The sequence below is a fragment of the Rhinoraja longicauda genome, chromosome 23 (assembly GCF_053455715.1).
Source record: "Rhinoraja longicauda isolate Sanriku21f chromosome 23, sRhiLon1.1, whole genome shotgun sequence".
NCBI classification, from domain to species: domain Eukaryota; kingdom Metazoa; phylum Chordata; class Chondrichthyes; order Rajiformes; family Arhynchobatidae; genus Rhinoraja; species Rhinoraja longicauda.
Window position 1 is genome coordinate 14927028 of NC_135975.1, and position 18551 is coordinate 14945578.

Below are 18551 nucleotides of genomic sequence, written 5' to 3' on the forward strand. Positions count from 1 at the left end.
CCCGTCCCAGCATGCCCCCCATCTGACCTTCCTCCTGTGATGCAGTGCGGCGGAAGAGATAAGGTGAAAGAAGATGGCTGCCGGCAGGCCGAACATAGCGCAGCGCCTTGCGACTGCTCTCCTGCTGCTGGCTGCCCGGGTCTGGGGTGAGTGGCTCCCTCTCCCCTTTCCTCTCCCCCCTCGCCCTCCCCCATCCCTGGGGGAGTTTCAACAGCCCGGCAGCCGCGCCCATGCAGTGCGCTTCCACTTGCCGGGCCAGGCAGCTGTGCCAGCGCAGTTGGGGGAGGGTTGCTGGGTCCGGTGGCGGCGCGCCCAGAGAGCCTTTAGTAACTACGGGTCCACGGGTCGTCTAGTGTATAATAAAAATGAGTCGGCACCCATCAAGGCCTCAAACATGCATTCTACCAATCAAACTATCAATATGGTAACCATTTTCATGTAATTAAATTGTTTTAATATGTATTGGAGAAATGGAGAGGGACTGGTGTTTACAATTCAAAAAAATCTGGGATCCATAATAAAGACACTTGAAGAAATGGTATGGACATTGATATTCCTACAAGCGATGTAGGCAAGGGCAACAGCTAGGTCTGTGGTAATGTGACTGGCTCTGAGGCTTAGAAGGGAAGGATAGATTTAGACAGAGTGAAAGTGGCAGGAGACTCGATAGTTTGAGGAGAAGACATCCTGTGGCTGCCTCCTGAAACATTTGGGTAAAGGATGTCTGAGCAGTTACAGCTAGAGGATGTGGTGCACATTGGTACCAAGACATAGATAGAAGAAGATCCTGCAGAGTGAATGTAGGAAGTTAACATTAAAAATCAAGTCCTCAAGGGTAATGATCTTGGATTAACTCCTGTGTCATGTGTTAGTGAGGGCAGATGTAAAAGGATACACCAGATCCTCATGAGGAATGGTGCAGGGAACACGAACAGTTCTTGGGAGAGTTGTTAAGATCTAAACATTTGAAGGTGGAATAATATCTTTCTTCCTGTGTCTCCCCCTACCTCAATATACCAGGACCTTGCATGCTGTGTTGATCCCTATTATGCTGGTTGATTTCTCTTTTCAGTAATGTGTTGAAGGTAAGCCAATACAGGTAGTTCTGCTATAATGCAATAGCTGCATTCCTGAGGAATGTTATTGAAAATTACATTATAAAAACAATTATGTTAATGGATAAAGGACTCACAATAACAATACTTAACCTCCACAGGATTTTCATGGCATTTTTTAAAATAACTATACGTTTACTAAAGACCACGTGTTGCAAGATTTTAGAGAGTAATATTTCCTTTGTCTATCTCTATACTGAACTGCCAATCCTGCTCTTCTCTCAACTATGTTTCTGTTATGCTACAATTTCCCAAACCCCAAGCCAATCCATGTCCCAGGTTCATTTGCTCTACCTGTTCAGCCTCCTGAATTGAAATAAACGTAGTTTTAAACAACTGGTCTATCTTCTCTCTACATCCAATTTCCTAGCTGTCCTTTCTACCAAACTTGCTCTTTTTGACAACAGCATGTTCCCCCAAATTTTCATCTGCCTCATTTCTGCTCTGGAGAAGGGTCTCGACCCAAAACGTCACCCATTCCTTCTCTCCCGAGATGCTATCTTGCAATAAAATTATTTTGTAACCACATAACCTATTCCCAAAAGCAACTTTGCATTCTCCAACATAAGTGCGAAATGATTTATACACGAGATGATATTGATTCCCAACGTACTCATCTAATTTTGAAATATTCTGATGAAGATACTTTTTGGATATCTTAACACCCTACCTTTATTGTATTTAATAGGTAATTTGCTCCTTTGAATTCTGTACATTTTGGAGCCAAATGTTGGTGAAATTGCTGATAGTAATTGTGCTTTATCTATTTTTGATATTCTCCTCACTATTCCAATAACACTGACAGAAAAATATAAATCAAGGACAGAGACTAATTTCTTGGCTTGTGTGATACTCAACAATGATTATTCGTGATACTATCCTGCCTCACCAGAATGTATTTAATGGGAAAAGAAGCAAGCACTGCAGCATGCGTATTATAAACTGACTATCAAAATGTCTCCTTTAACGTAAAGTTTCAGTAAATTTTTCAAAAAACTTTTGGCTACATTTGCTCTGATTCTGTCTTCATAAAACCTTTGAAGCTACAAAAGCAGTTGAGCCATTTTTCTGATGGTTTTATAAATCTAACAAATCTGAGACACCAACAGCAGAATCTTGAACAAAAGGGGCTGGTAGAATACAAGATGATGAGAATATTGAAAACTAAAGATAGCTTAAATAACATGGGTAAAAACATGCTTAATATTATGAACATGATATTTTCAGAGCTGGTAGGAGTTGTAGTCCCCAAGAAATCACTCATTTTAGAGTATGCATTTTATTTAACAGTGTTTCAGATAGAATATCATAAACAAGATTTCTGTAAAAGTTAATTTATCCATTGTGGTGCATTTCATAAAAATAGTTGCTCACTTACAGTCTTTGTGACTAATAATACATGGAATCATATTTATAGATACTGTACAAGGTAAATTCACAGCTAACACTACACAGCAATATTGATTCAAAGGATAAGTGATGTGCCATGTTCACAGATCATTTTGATTACAGAGAGCATACAGCAATTACTGCACAAGTAACAGCTGTGAGTTGTGCAAAATAAAGTTTGCTTATGCAGTCGTAATCCCAGTTTTTCATGTATCTAAAATCAGAGTAATACAGGTACGTGCATTACAATACTGAAGCATTGTCCAAAACCTGATAATACTGTACCTTTTATGGCAGAAATCATATTGTGGCTGGACCAGAGGATAAAGGAGCAGAACCTTGCGCAAGCTCGCCTTGGATGAAAAACAATTCCATAATTGTTTTTCTGTTATACTATTTTTGTGCTTGGTTCACTGATATGAATGCAAGGGTAGACTGCTTTGAGCTATGATGCAATTTAAATTAAATATGTTAGCTTGTGTTACTCTTAGTGATAAGGCCCTGGCAATATTTAGAACAACTTTAACCTCTGGGCTAGGCAATTGTTTTGAAAATTGAATATTTACAAAAATTCAGCTTCATACATGACTTCCATTTTTCTTCAGTGTCTCTTTCCTCAGTGCAGTTTTACTTAAGGCCAGACTCTTATGTCCCCTGATGTCCCCACTATACAAAGATTATTGATACCACACATGTGACTACAGCACACAGATGAAGCAAATCCATCATACATTACTTTTTTTAAACTAAAGCACCAATATTGTTCTTGCTCTCTGAGGTTAAGTACCAGCATAATCACACTGCACTGATCCACAGAGTTCACACATTTACCAGTGGTTCTATTGCCAATGGTCCTAATAGCAAGTTGGCAGCATGAAAACTTCTGTTTATTGAAGCCTCACAATACTGCTGGTTGCTTTTATTTAAAAAAATCTCATGCCCATACACTTCATTGCCCCACTGAACATTATTCCTATTGTTAATGCAAATGCTTCCAGTTTATAAGGCTGGGTTACAGTTCAAATTAAGTTTAAAAATACAAGATAAATAATCTGATTAGAGGAAGTGGTGAGATAACATCTTGTATCTATTCTACAGTAGGGAGAATAACGTCATAACAGTTTATCTGCCTGTGGTGGCAGCACCAGACTTTAGCGTACTAGGATATCCATTGGAACCAGGGATTTTCCATGGCCCAGGTGAGACAGTTGATTTCCGAGATACAGTGTTATTACCTTGAATAGTAAGATTTGAACGTGGATGTTCCTCACTGGAGATCTTTTGAGGTTCTCCGTCAAGGTCCTTGTTGACCTCTTCTAAGGCATTTTCGTGGAAATTAACAACTTCTCCAGTGTTAGTCTGTAAGCCAAAATCTGCTTCTTTCATCTTGTTTTTATGTGTTACCAGCAATCTTTTCTCAGTGGTGTTGGCAACTTTTTGATCCTCTTTGAAGCCAAGAGACCTTTCCCTCCTGGAAGCTGGTGACATGGATCTACCATGTTTATATGTCTCATTGCTTTTCTTGTCCTCCCCCAGTTTTGTCTCTGTAAAACATTTTGTTTCAGTAGCCTTGTTCTCAGAGGTGGTCCTGCCACCATCTTTCTTTTTAATGTTTTCCTTTGGGAACCTTGTAAGGCTCTTTTTAGAAGTTCGTTGCTGCTTCAACTCATCTACTTTTTGAGGGCTCTCTGATCTATTTCTTCGCTCATTGTGATCTGCAAAGTGCTTCCTTCTCACAATGCCACATTCGTTCTTGGTGTCCCACAATATCTCTGGGGGCAGCTGGTGAATGGAATCACAGGTTGGAGCAGAATGCAATGATGATGATGGTGCTATCAGATCATCGGGGATCATGTTTATTTCCGACAGACCAGGGGAGCCTGCAGTGGAGGCATTCCAGGAGCTGTAGTTGTCTGCTGAAATGATAATTTTAAAAGGATCAATCTGGGCTTGTATTCAAAAAGTAATCCAGCTATGGAGAAGAATTTGTCAAATGTCAAATATCACTAATTAAGTTCTAATTTTCCTGCAATATGCAATGAATTTATAATCCCTCATTTGTAATACTCAATTTTAAATTGTCTTAATTTACACTAAAGATTCCATAATTCAAGATAAGTACTGTATATACAAACAAGACAATCAAATAAAAGTTAAAGCAATCATATTATGGACTATTAACAACTAATTCTTTTGACATTAAGTGCAGATTAGTCTTGAGTTCTGAGATGATTCTTCTAATGATATTAAGAAGTGATATTGAAACATATTTAAGGACAAGAACTACCTTTTTTAGTTAATGCAAACAAAATAGGAATTTTATATATAAATGTGACAGGGTACAGTATTCCAAACATGACTTGCTTTAATAAAATATTTTCCTCACCATCTTTTTATTTTCTTGGCTCCCACTATCCATTTTGGAGGTGGGAGGAACCTGTAAAAAGTAGATTTCATTGGTTCTAGTTTCTTGCCAACAATAAATCAAGAAGAAAAAAAAATGGGCCTGCATGCATCATCAGCTTGGGAAGGTCAACCAAGATGTCTAAATAATGGTTAAACAAAACCCCCAATAAAATAAGGACACATTGCTGGAGTAACGTGGCTGTCAGGCGCAGCATCTCTGAAGAACATAAATAGGTGACGTTTCGAGAGTTACTCCAGTACTTTGACTTTTTTTTTAAAACCAGCAGCTCCTTGTGTCTCCAATAAAATGAAGATATTCATCTATGTTCACCAGAAGGAAGCATATCTGGATGCATGAAAAATAAAGGGCTATTTAGTTCAAAATCGCATTACAAAAGTTGGGAATTTCTTCACAGCTGCTTCCACTGACATCATGCCATCTTTTGCAATATTATACTTGCATGCTAATCAAAGGCGAGTGCAATTTTGACAACATTACAGTGACAGAGAGAGGATATTCCTGGCAGGTATTTGCTGTGGAAACCTAAAACTGTTCTTGTTCTTTCAATTTAATGGGTACACAGCTGACTTTTCATTAGGTGTGTAATGTGAAGAGAATTTCGAGATCAGATTACACTTGAGCATTTAAAAGGAAGTTAGGTGCAGATCCTGTGAACTATACTGTACATTACGGGTTAACATTTGAATCTTCTACTGGTGGGGAGCTTTGCCAGATGGTATCACAAATTAGATTAGTGCTGTGCATTATTTTTTTGAAGCCGATGTTTTATGGTTTCTGTGCTGGTAGCACAAGTTCAGTTAATTAACTTAAAGTATCATTAACAGATATATGTCAAAGAATATAGAAAACAATAAAGAAATCTGCAATAGCCAATCTACAATTAACCCAACAATATTTACATAATATTTGGACACAAGGCAAAAGTTCAAATTCAAATGCACTTGATCATCGTTTTTTAGTTCCTTTAGTTTAATTTTGGCTTTGTTGTTGCACATCATCTTTTTCCAATTGGTCAAATAACACCCTTAATATCATAACATGAATGCAAAATAATGGAGTTACTGGGAAACAGGGGCAGCAAGTGTCTCGAGGGCCACAATCAGAGTGAATAAGCAGAGGATAGGCCTGTTCCACTCAACAGAATTAAAAATGAGCAACAAAGAACCATTGTGAATTAAACATGGTTGTTAACCTTTTTCAGAACAGCAATCTATTCTTAAGTAGACTTATAATTTGTTTTTCAAGCACACTTTTAATTGCATTTCTTAAGTAACAGCAATGGCATCAATATTTGCAGTCATACATCAAAAGGATTTGATGGGATTTTTACAGTTGCTGTTGCATCAATTTGGTAATATATTAAGGAAGGAACTATTTAAAAACGAAATAATTCCATCTACTTTTTAATTGTTTGCCATCAGTATGTTTCTTCCAAGTGCACTAAAAATGCTGGTATATTATGGATAAATCCAGATTGTAACAGCACCTGAAATTATTTCCCCTCCTGTGTCCATAGGACAGAGTATAATCTGTGACTGCTTGCATACTGCTGACTAATATAAAATTCTGTTTTATAAATGTCATTCAAATTTTCACATTTTCTCAGGCAGAAGTTGTGGTATGACCAGAATTTTGTGCCTTTCCTCCTTCCCCCCGCACCACCCCACGTCACTCTCACAGATCAATTTCCTTTTTAGTGACCTTGTGTGGGGCATGAAGCTTTTCTGAACTCAGACAGAATCATTGGGAGCTACAATGGGCAACTTGAGAACCTGAATTCTCTGGGCCCATTACTGTTTGTCATCTACATTAATGATTTGATGAGAACATACATGGCAAGAAAAGCAAGTTTAGCAAGTTTGCTGATGATACAAAAGTGTGTGAAAAATTGCAGCAGGATCTTAATCGATTGGTGGGCTGAGGAATGTATAAGAAAATAATTGCAGATGCTGGTACAAATCGAAGGTATTTAGTCCCAAAATGCTGGAGTAGCTCAGCAGGTCAGGCAGCATCTCTGGAGAGAAGGAATGGGTGACGTTTCGGGTCGAGACCCTTCTTCAGACTGATGGGCTGAGGAATGGTTGATGGAATTTAATACAGAGAAATGTGAGGTGTTGCAAATTGGGAAGTCTAACATGGGCACCTACACAGTGAATGGTAGGGCTTCGGGGAGTGCTGTAGAGCAGAGGGGTCTAGTAGTGCAGGTGCATGGTTCCTTGAAGGTTGAGTCACAGGTAGATAAGATGATCAAAGTAGTTTTTGGTACATTGGCCTTCATCAGAATATTGAATATAGAAGTTGGGAGTTCATGTTGCAGTTGTATAAGATGTTGCTGAGACCGCATTTAGAGTATTGTGTTCAATTCTGGGCACTATGTTATAGAAAAAATGTTGTCAAGCTGAAAAGGGTACAGAGAAGATTTACAAGGATGTTGCCAAGACTAGAGGGTCTGAGCTGCAGGGCAAGGTTGAGTAGGCTGGGACACTATTCCCTGGAGCACAGGAGGATGAGAGGTGATCTTATAGATATGTATAAAATCATGAGAGGTATAGATCGAGTAGATGCACAAAGTCTTTTGGCTAAAGTAGGTGAATCAATGACAAAAGGGTTTAAGGTGAAGGGGAAAAAGATTAACAGGAATCTGAGGGGTAGCTTTTTCACACAAAGGGTGGTAGGTGGTTGGAACAAGCTGCCAGAGGAGGTAGTTGAGGCTGGGACTATCCCAACATTTAAGAAAGTTAGACAGGTACAATGGATAGGACAGGTTTGGAGGGATATGAACTAAACGCAGGCAGGTGAGACTAGTGTAGCTGGGACATGTTGGCCGGTGTGGGCAAGTTGGGCCGAAGGGCCTGTTTCCACACTGTATCACTCTATTGTGGCGCGTCGAAAAAGCTCGAAATAAAGGCGAGGAGCCGGGTATTTTGGGAGCGATGTGTTTAATGGGTTCTCTAGACCAGTCGAGTCTGCCAGAGAGCGATCGCGCCTAAAACCCTGTCCTTTATACCCGTAGCTAAGGGCCGTCCCCCTGGACCGGTCCATTCCCATGCTGAGGGGTCGGTAGTGGTATGGCCCGACCCATGGGAGCCGCCACACTATGACTCTTCTATATGTATCTCTAAGAGGTTGTATAGTTCCAAAAACATAAGCTATGAAAGGCTGTAGAGATACAGGATACCAGTAGAAAGCAAAATTCCTGTTTTGGGAGACTTCAAGTACACAAAATGAATCTGGCAACTTTGTCCTTATCATAACTATTTTAAAACCTATGGATAGGAAGGAATTTCAGATGCTAGTTTATACCATAGATAGACACAAAATGCTGGAGTAACTCTGGGTCAGACTGGGTTCAGTATGGAGACGGGGTCTGACCCAAAACGTCACCTATTCCTTTTCTCCAGAGATGCTGCCTGACCTGTTGAGTTACTCTAGCATTGTGTGTCTGTGGTCAAAACCTATGTAGTTAAGTTCACTGTTACCCAAATGCTCTTCCTCTGAAATTCACCTGGGCAGGTGAGTACAAGATTCTGTACAGTACAAGAGTACAAGTACAAGATTCTGTATGGTCCATCCTTGAATTCAACTATTCACATACTGTTTCAGGAAACCCCCTTGGATACTTCTAACAAATTCTGGCCATCCGAAGCCTTTAGCACTTTAAGTCCTAGTCAACATTGGGAAAGTTAAGTTTGCCCACTATCACAACCTTGTTGCTTTTGCAATTTTCTGTAATATGTCTATATTTTTTTCTCTATCACCCGCTGGCATATCTTGTCCAAACCATTGATATAGATTATGAACAACTGAAGCCCAGCACCAATCCATGTGGGGTCCCGCTAAATCTCCTAAAATTAAAACAACCCATTATTCTATTCTCTGATTTTTGCCTATTCATTAATCATCAATCTACACCAGTATATTATCTCCTTTAATATACATTCTAAAGTTATGCTCTTGTGGGCAGCTCTCACGGAAGTTCAAATGTACCACATCAACTGGGTTTTCCTTTCTGCTGGTTAAGAACTCAAAAAATCAAGGTCTGTATAGAAGTTGTTTCCTTTTTATAAATCTATGCTGATTCTTCCAATACGATCATTATTTTCCAAATACTCCATTGCCACTTCCTTAATACCGAACTCCAGGATTTTCCTGACTGCTGATGACAATCTATTGTTCCTCCTTTTCTCTCCTTCCTTTCTAAAATTCTGGGGTTACATGTCAATTAATAGAGTGGTGGCTCAATTACTCCACTATTTCAAAAGTTTGGACTATTATTCAGAAGACATTTCAATAACTACCATTAAACAAATCTGGATTTTTAATGAAAAGAACATTGTAATAATGGATCCATTCGGTTCTCTGTTGTCCTTCAAGAAATCTGTCAGCCTTACTTAGGGTCTTAACAAGCCACTCAGTTCTACAGCAATCGGGATTAACAACAAATGCAGTGTAGCCCTGATGCCCACATCTCTATGATTCAGCTGTTAGGTTGCTATGTGAGTATCTCTAAGTAACTCATTAAAATGCCAATAGGTGAATGATTTCAATTGGGACATAAGCATGGATTTAAATTTGACTTTTGGTCAGCCCTATAAAAATTACAGGAGAAATATTTTGTGAGGCATAGTTATAATGATGGATGCCAAACAATATTTCATGACCAACTTGATACTGTAACATAAATAACAAGACACAGAAGAAAAAGCAACTAGAGATGTGGAAATAAATAACGTAAGCTGATAACATGGTCTCGTATTTAACTGCTGTCTAAATGTGCTGCTAAATTATTTATTTACTCTACCTTTGGCAAGTATTCAGAAGCAAATTGAAATCTGATAATGACATTTTCACAATGTTTTAAAATATTTTACCGAAGCTAGTTTGACTATAAACGCAAAATGCTATTTAAAATATCAAAGGAGTGATATTAAAGTCTGCATAGGAGGAATAGGGTGGTGGTGTTTCCAAAAGAGCAAGAATCATATTTGATCGTTTCCATCACTGTCACTTTCCTCAGAGCTGTCTAATGGTTGTATCAGGTTCCTGACTGTGATTTGCAGATCGTTGTTTTGTGACGTGCAATTTTGAGGTAAGAGTGGGTGTGGGAGCAACAGTGCTGCAGAGGAATGTGCCCATGCTCTGCCTACTGGTTCCTAATGTCCCGCACTCGTACCTGGTCTGGAACTGAACCGTAATGTATTATCCCTGACACAAAGCATGACATTAGGGTTAGGGGTTCTGCGTCATTCCCTCCTATTTTTTGCCAGTTCCTATTGAAAGGATAGGTTTGCCTTCAGGAAAGCAAGGTTCCAGAGCTACCTTTGGCACAGCAATATCTTTGATTTGATGCTTCCCTTTGTCTCCCACTTAACTTTTAAGGCTGCAATTTCTGCTTTGCCTCTTGTTTTGCCATTTGCCAAAATTGTGTTTTCATCCCCACTCACACTTACCTAGATCAGCAAGTGTTTTGAGCACTAGAACAATGAGTAGGGACATCTATGCCACATAGGCCGTTGGAATACCTTGACACACTATTATCAAACGCAAGGGCTTGACAACAGAAACATGAGTTATCCTGACATTGCCTAGAAGCAGATAATGGTGACCAAGGAAACCACTGATTAATTTTGATATTTTCTGGAGGAGACCAGCAGTCTATGTGCAGCATAAGCACAGAGCTGCCAAAGTAACAACTACATTCTAATGTTTTATAACAAGGCCTTTTCAGGTCACAGAAGAATGCCTTCTAAATCTGCCTGTTGAGGCAATGGTTTTGAAGGGTTGGGTTGTGCTCTGCCTGAACCTGCCTCCCCTACACGTTTCCTGGGGGGGCTTTGTGATACCACCCAAGCTCAATGCCTAGTGCTGCTGGTTTCCGTTAACGTGGAGCAGATCACAAGTACCAACTGGTTCTGATGTTGGATCCAACGATCTGTGCCCTGGATTACTCTGATGGCCTTTTGACATGTTGGGTGTCAACAGAGATATTTAAAACAGTTCAAATAGTTTAAAGTAAGTAACATTACCTTAAATTACTAGAAATTAATTAAAAACAAAGTTGAAAAATCAACAAACCAGTCGCCAACACTTTTCCTGATAATTAGGAAGAGTTGAGCCATTTATAACAGCCTTGGCAAGACTATGTCTCACACATCTCCATCCATGACATAAATGGCATCATGTGAAGGGTTTGGAACAAGCCCTAGGCATAGCTGCCAAAGCCAACAATCATTAACATTCAAACATCATTCAAGTTATTAAAAATTCAAATGCCCCTTTGCAACCACTCACTTCCAGGGAATCAATGGAGGAGTCTGTGCTGGAACAATGTGGCACAAATTATTCAAGTGAATTCATTACCACATATATTTCTTTTATTGGTTCCAATACCATCAGCTTCAGAAACTACAATGGAGCCGTTTCCTTTGTATAGCAGAGATCTTAGCTCAGATGATGAGATTTGGTTGGAAACAATGACAGTTAGGACTCACTTACCAGCGAGTTGCCAGCAACAGTCTCAGAAAACGATTCACTTATTTCAGTGGACCATACGGTAGAGCAGGAATGTTGGGAACCAGCTCAGTGAGACCTGATCCTTGGGCCAAAGTGTATGAATTGTATCAATTGAAGACTGCCAGCAATGTCTTCCTCATCGTCAACTCATCTCCAACTTCCATACCTGCACACTTAAGTGCACAGGCCTCTGGGCAAGGGAAGGCCCAACTTTCTTTGGATGTTAGCGGAAAGCACAGGTGGTTTGCTGCTAAATACAAGTTAGTCCCATTGATTTATTGCCATCCAATTTAACTCTTGTTGGAAATTAGTTCTATTAATGTTTTAATTTCAGTCATGAATAATTCTATTTAGTTTCATTCCTTCATTCATAATTATGTTATTCAAACAATTAAAAATTATGTTTGGAGCTTGGTGATGCAAAGATATATCCAATACCATTTGCAAATGATGAACACATCATGTGAATGATGTCACGTGACTGTATGTCATCTGTCTGAAAGTGATCAGATGTGACAATCACATTTTCAGGAATCTGTCAAGCCAGGCTGGCATCCATATTACAGTATATTCTGGAAATAAACATAGCACAAAAAGTAAGGACATTTGTGTTTGGTAGATTATTTCTTTGTTGTAACAATGCTTCTTGGCAATAAATCTTAAACCGTTGGAAAGCCTGTTTATTTCCCTTTTAAATGGTGTCTCATTTGTAAGGAACATGCATTTGTAGGATGAGCAGCAGAGCTGAGTATATGGGTTGCGCCCATGAAAAATTTGCCAAATCTTCTCTGCCAATGCCAAACAACTTATTCTGCTGTTGCTATTGACTCTTGTTTTGAGCTTCTGGTACCCTCAGGTGCTGACACAGGTGCCAGATTGGCACCTGATTGGCAGCATCTGTGAGCATGGGCCCTGCTACAGTGGTCAGTAGGTGTCTGCTCCAAGAATCGGCATGCCACGTTTGACCGATCTGGATAGGGCCCGTGCGATAGGGCAACTTCAAGCTGGTGTTCCGCAAAACCAAGTTGTGGCATTATTTGGAGTGAGCCCTAGTACCATCTCCAAAGTGAAGGCCAAGTTCCATATAACGGGGGATGTCAGAGACAGGCCGCGAAGTGGGCGTCCCAAGAAGACGACACCCGAAGAAGACCGTTTCCTCACCCTGTCAGCACTTAGGAACCGTAGGCTGTCTTCTACAGATTTGCAGTCAAGGTTTGCAGGACGATATGGCCGACGGCTCTATCATCATATCATATATATACAGCCGGAAACAGGCCTTTTCGGCCCACCAAGTCCGTGCCGCCCAGCGATCCCCGTACATTAACACTATCCTACACCCACTAGGGACAATTTTTACATTTACCCAGCCAATTAACCTACATACCTGTACGTCTTTGGAGTGTGGGAGGAAACCGAAGATCTCGGAGAAAACCCACGCAGGTCACGGGGAGAACGTACAAACTCCTTACAGTGCAGCACCCGTAGTCAGGATCGAACCTGAGTCTCCGGCGCTGCATTCGCTGTAAAGCAGCAACTCTACCGCTGCGCTACCGTGCCGCCCAGACAATTCGGAACAGACTGCACGCAGCCGATCTCCGGTCTCATAGGGCTGCCAGGAGGCCTGCCATGACTGCCCTTCACCGTCAGGCCCATTTGCGCTGGTGTCGGCAACACGTGCACTGGAACCTGAACATGTGGAGGAACGTTATGTTCAGCGATGAGTCCAGATTCTGCCTACAGCAGTTGGATCATAGGGTCAAAGTGTGGAGAAGACGCGGAGAACGCTATGCTGATTGCTGCACCGATAGAGTAACATCTTTTGGTGGAGGCAGTGTGATGGTGTGGGGCGGCATCTCCCTCACTGGAAAAACGAGGCTTGTCATCATTGGAGGCAATCTCAATGCAGAGAGATATCGAGATGAGATTCTGCAACCAGTGGCAATCCCATATCTTCACAGTCTGGGACCGAACTCTATCCTCCAAGATGACAATGCTCGCCCCCACAGAGCAGGGTTTCTCAGAGACTACCTCCAGAATTTGGGAGTGGAGAGGATGGAATGGCCTGCCAGCAGTCCTGACCTCAACCCCATTGAACACTTGTGGGATCAGCTTGGGCGTGCTGTTCGTGCCAGAGTGACCAACACAACCACGTTGGCTGACTTGCGACAAATGCTTGTTGAAGAATGGGATGCCATCCCACAACAGTGTGTGACCAGGCTGGTGACCAGCATGAGGAGGAGGTGCCAGGCTGTTGTGGCTGTGTATGGTTCTTCCACACGCTACTGAGGCTCCTGTTTATTAAATGAATAAATTGTTAAATTGCCAATATGTCTTGTTTCTTCAGACTTCAATCATCCAATCCACCAAACAACACCGAACAAGAGTCAATGGCAGAATAAGCTGTTTGGCATTGGCAGAGATTTGGCAGATTTTTCATGGGCGCAACCCATATACTCAGCTCTGCTGCTCATCCCACAAATGCATGTTCCTTACAAATGTGGCACCATTTAAAAGGGAAATAAACAGGCTTTCCAACGGTATAAGATTTATTGCCAAGAAGCATTGTTACAACAAAGAAATAATCTACCAAACACAAATTTCCTTACTTTTTGTGCTATGTTTATATTTGGCAGGAGAATAACATTGAACTGGTAGCATTGGACATAGAAAGTTGCATCAGTGTGCCAGTGGTTAAAAAAACGTAATCAACCTTTGCAGGAGTAGGAAAGGATAAGGCAGGAATAGGATTGGCTGCATTTTGATATTGATACAGTCACATATATCTAACCAGCTATGTTGTGGAGGTTGGGGATATTATAGGGCAGTGATTTCCTGATGATTCCTCCTCTCTCCATCCCCCAGATTAATCATGAGTTCATGCTATGACTATTCTATTATTGGTTACCTAAAAAATATAAAGTGTCTTTTTAAAAAAAATCATCGTTGGAGAATCGTGTGTTGCTGTTTTGATGTGCTGTTATTTTAGTGATGTGCTGATGGACTGTGATACTTTAACTTCTGTATCCCTACATCTATGTTCAAGGAGCAGAAAGTTGGTGATTTTCAGAGTAGGCTGCTGAGGATCTGCTTCTGAAGGAGCTGCTTGAGTGCAAGAAATGGACGACCTAGTTAAAGAAGCCAAGTAACAAAGAAACTTGCAAAATGTTGCATTTACAGCACAATGTGATGGAGATTCAACAGGAAAGTGAATGACTGATGAAACATTCATCATTTAACACATGATTATGTTAGAGTTGGAACATGACATGAACATGCAGAACATTGGGTTCAAATGACAATGCTAAATTAGTACAATATTACAAAGTTTCAGGAAAATAATAGAATACCACACAGGATTTCTGAAAATACTGAATTAGTAACACAGTATGTCACAAGACTTCACAAAATGGCATTGTGATAGTCAAGCGAAATGCCATCGCTATCAAGTTGCAGATGGGAGTCGAGGTTCATTCTAAAAAAACTTTAAAAATACAGTATAATTAATGTCGGACCAAACCAGAGTAATCACTTCTTGATTAATACGGGTGTCAGAGGTTATGGGGAGAAGGCAGGAGAATGGAGTTAGGAGGGAGAAGTCGATCAGCCATGATAGAATGGCGGAATAGACGATGGACCGAATGGCCTAATTCTACTCCGATTCCTTATGACAAAACAAAACCTGATCGATGTCTGATTCTCTAAGGACCCATTGAGAAATGTGACCCTTATTTTTCCTTTAGCAATTGACATGAAAAATATTATGATGCCTAAATTTTCACCAATACACAATTATCTGAAAAATGAAGTGTTTTTTTCACTCCTGAACAACCAGCTTTTACTGATCCTATTTCCCCTGAAAAATGCTACTTAAGGGGCTGACAATTAACAGGCTCCCCAGCATCCTGAAGAGTCGCTGTTTACTTCAATCACCACTCAGGCTTAACAATGAACCTTCATCTTCAATGACTTGTCTGCTCTCACAACTGGCTTCCAGTAGGTGTTTGTCTCCAACTAATATTTCTCCTCTTGGGTGGCCTGGAGATGCATCATCGGCAACAGGCAGTCATGGGATATTTGTTTGTAGAGGCTGAGAAGGTTTATCACCCAGGATTTTTATTTGGGGAGACACATGCTCCTGGTTAAAATTCTCAGAGGAGCAACATTTACACGATCTATATTTCAGCAAGACAGTCCCTCACTCTGTGACCTAAAAGACAGGGTCACACATATACATGGATTGCTCTCATAGTCAATGATCATTCCAAGCTATTGCAGCTAGTTTATGACACCTTTAAGTTTGCTACTCACTGCTGCATTAAGGATGGCAACCTGGCTTCATATTTGTCTACTTTTCCTTCAGTCAACAGAAACAGGCATTGGATTTTGCTAACATTGCAACATTACTCCTTGCAGAGACCTCTAGCAGACTCCTGTTGGGTACAGTGTCTTTTGACAGACCAGGGGTGTCAAACTGCTGGCCCGCGGGGCCGTATCTGGCCTGCGAAGAGGTCCAATCTGGCCCGCGGGATGATTTGTGGGGGAAAAAAAGTATATCTGCGACTATTTATTATGTATCTGTACGGCAGCCGCTCTCTCTCTCTCTCTCTCGCCGCTCTCTCGCTGCTCTCTCTCTCTCTCTCTCTCTCGCCGCTCTCTCTCTCTCTCTCTCTCTCTCTCTCTCTCTCTCTCTCTCTCTCTCTCTCTCGCCGCTCTCTCTCCCGGGACGGGCCATGCGGTGACGCAGGCGGGAAGGGGCCGGCGCTGGGGAAGGTGGGGAATCTCAGTGTTGTTGTGGACACTGGGAAGTGTCTGGGCTGCCGCCACAGAGACCGCCATGTACCTGAGACCCAGGTGAGTGCGTGGATAGAGGCTGGTGGGAAGTCGCCGCACTGTGAATGGGGCTGCAGCCAGCGATCCAAAATCTGAGCTGCTCTCCAGGGTGGGGCTCTGGGTTTGGGTTAAGGTTAGGTGGGATGTGAAGACGTGCTGGTAGTTATGGGGGAATAGGGAAGAGAGGGGGGAAGGTGGTGGTAAAGGAAGGGGAGGAGGAGCAGGTGAGGGAAGGGATGGTTTCTAGGGATGAGGAAGGAAAGAGAGGGTTTTGAGGGAGGGGAGTGGGGGAATAGGTGGCAAAGAAAGGAGGGAGGGAGGGGGTGAGGAAGCGCAGATGAGAGAAGGAATGTTTAGGGATGAGGGAAGGGAGGGGATTTAGGGACGAGGTAAGGAAAGAGAGAGGATGAAATAAGGGAGGGGAGTGGGTGAGTAGTTGGAAGGAAGTGGGGATGAGTGAAGGGATAGGTTGAGGATAGGGAGAGGGCAGGTGAGGGTAGAGAAGGACATGAGAGGTGAAGGGAGAGGATGTGAGGGGAAAGAAGAAAGACATGATAAGGATGGGGAGCAGGGCCTTCAGGTGAGATGATGGACAGACCATCTTTCACCATGCCAGGTAGCTGCTGTTTGGCTGTTCACCACCCAGCCAGCCCGCCCATTGTGGGCAAAACATAAACATTGTAGGAAGACTATAAGACAGGGGAACAGAATTTAGCCATTTAGCCCATCAAGTCTACTTTGCCATTCAACCATGGCTGATCTACTTTCTCTCTCAACCACATTCTATTGTCTTCTTTCTCCCTGTAAGCTAATCAAGACCTATCAATCTCTGCCTCAAAAATACCCAATGTCTTGGCCTTCACCGCATGAATTCCACAGATTCACCACCCATTCCTCCTCGTCTCCATTTTGAATGTATGACCTTTTATTCTGATGCTGTGACCTCTGGTCCGAGATTCTCCTATTACTGGAAACATTATTTCCACATCCACTCTATCTAAGGCCCAGATACCAATCTTAAAAGTAATGCTTGCTAGGCAATCTTCTTCATAAGAAACAAAATTGGTAAAGTGAAACACTTTGTAGTTATAGCAGAGACTGAGACACATGAGAGCATGTTGAAAAAACAAAGGCAACGAAAGCTGTGGGAGCACTCGCGTGCACAACTGATTTTGCCCATTCCGGCCCGTGACCTAAAATGAGTTTGACACCCCTGACTTAGACGGTCTTCAAGGACCAGAGAAAATATTTATTGCAGATAATGCTCTCCACCTGCCTGCCTAGCTCCCTCAATGCAACTCTGGAAATATTTTCTCTCCTCTTTTCCATTAATGTAGTGGGCAGCACACTCGAGCAGGAAGAATGTTGCTTGTTTTATCTATGTGTCCTTTTAAGGTAAGTGCTGGCAGCTGCATGACCTTGAATGTCTCTGGTGTAGGAGAAGAATTTCCCTCTAATCTCTCCAAGCCCTGGTATGCTTCTAAGAGCAGATTCTCAAAATTGCTGACAATATTCCAACTGAGACATAACCAGTGATTTATAAAGGTTGTATAACCTTGTTTTTAATACTCTCCACTTACAAAGCCAGGAAGCTTGTGGACTTTTGCAACCTGCCCAACCACCTTCCAGGATGTGTGTAAATACACACCGAGGGTTTTCTGCTTTTCCCTCCCCTTTAAAATTATTCAATTTTTGTTATACTATCTATCATTGTTCTACCCAAATGAATCAGTCCACATTTCTATGCCATCCATCTATCCACTTCACCTTTGCATTGATATTCACATTGATTATTCCACTCAGAGACTCTGGCTAGGACCAATCATTGGTCCTAGGCTGATTATTCCACTTAGGTACAGTGAATAATTTTTAAAAAACTAAGATGTTAAATATATACATTATTGTAAATTAACAAACGATCTAATTTTTGTTATGAGTTTTGAATAAATTCAGCTATTATATTGAGGTTGATTATTTGTTTTAGTAAATTGTTTCACAGAATAAAACATAATTAGCTCAGCCATAAAACACGTTAAATGCAATCAGTGTAAGGTTTTAAGAATGATATAATACACATGCAGATTTACAAACCGTGTCTTTAGGGTGGCCCAATAGGAAGAAATATGGGGACCCATGCTTGTCACTTTTCATGCACATGGAGAGACTGGAAGGAGCCGTTCCTAAAGGAAGGGGAGGAACAGCCTAGGACCAATCATTAGAGTTGACAGTAGCAGTGACAGAGATATTACTACTGTTAGCATAAAGATATAGATAAG

At 41.3% G+C, this 18551-nt stretch overlaps 1 protein-coding gene across 14 annotated transcripts in view; it reads right to left on the reverse strand.

Moving 5' to 3' along the window:
• Positions 1-2394: 2394 nt before the first annotated feature.
• magi2a (membrane associated guanylate kinase, WW and PDZ domain containing 2a) overlaps positions 2395-18551 on the reverse strand; it is a 356011-nt gene continuing 339854 nt past the window's right edge. For 4 of the 14 annotated variants that reach the window (XM_078419740.1, XM_078419738.1, XM_078419737.1 and 1 more), the window contains one exon: positions 2395-4420. In XM_078419740.1, the coding sequence (XP_078275866.1) occupies positions 3627-4420 (794 nt within the window). In that variant the 3' untranslated portion in view covers positions 2395-3626. Of the gene's footprint in view, positions 4421-4890; positions 4942-18366; positions 18478-18551 lie in introns of all 14 variants that reach the window. The other 10 variants (XM_078419748.1, XM_078419745.1, XM_078419741.1 and 7 more) reach the window with 7 other exon arrangements.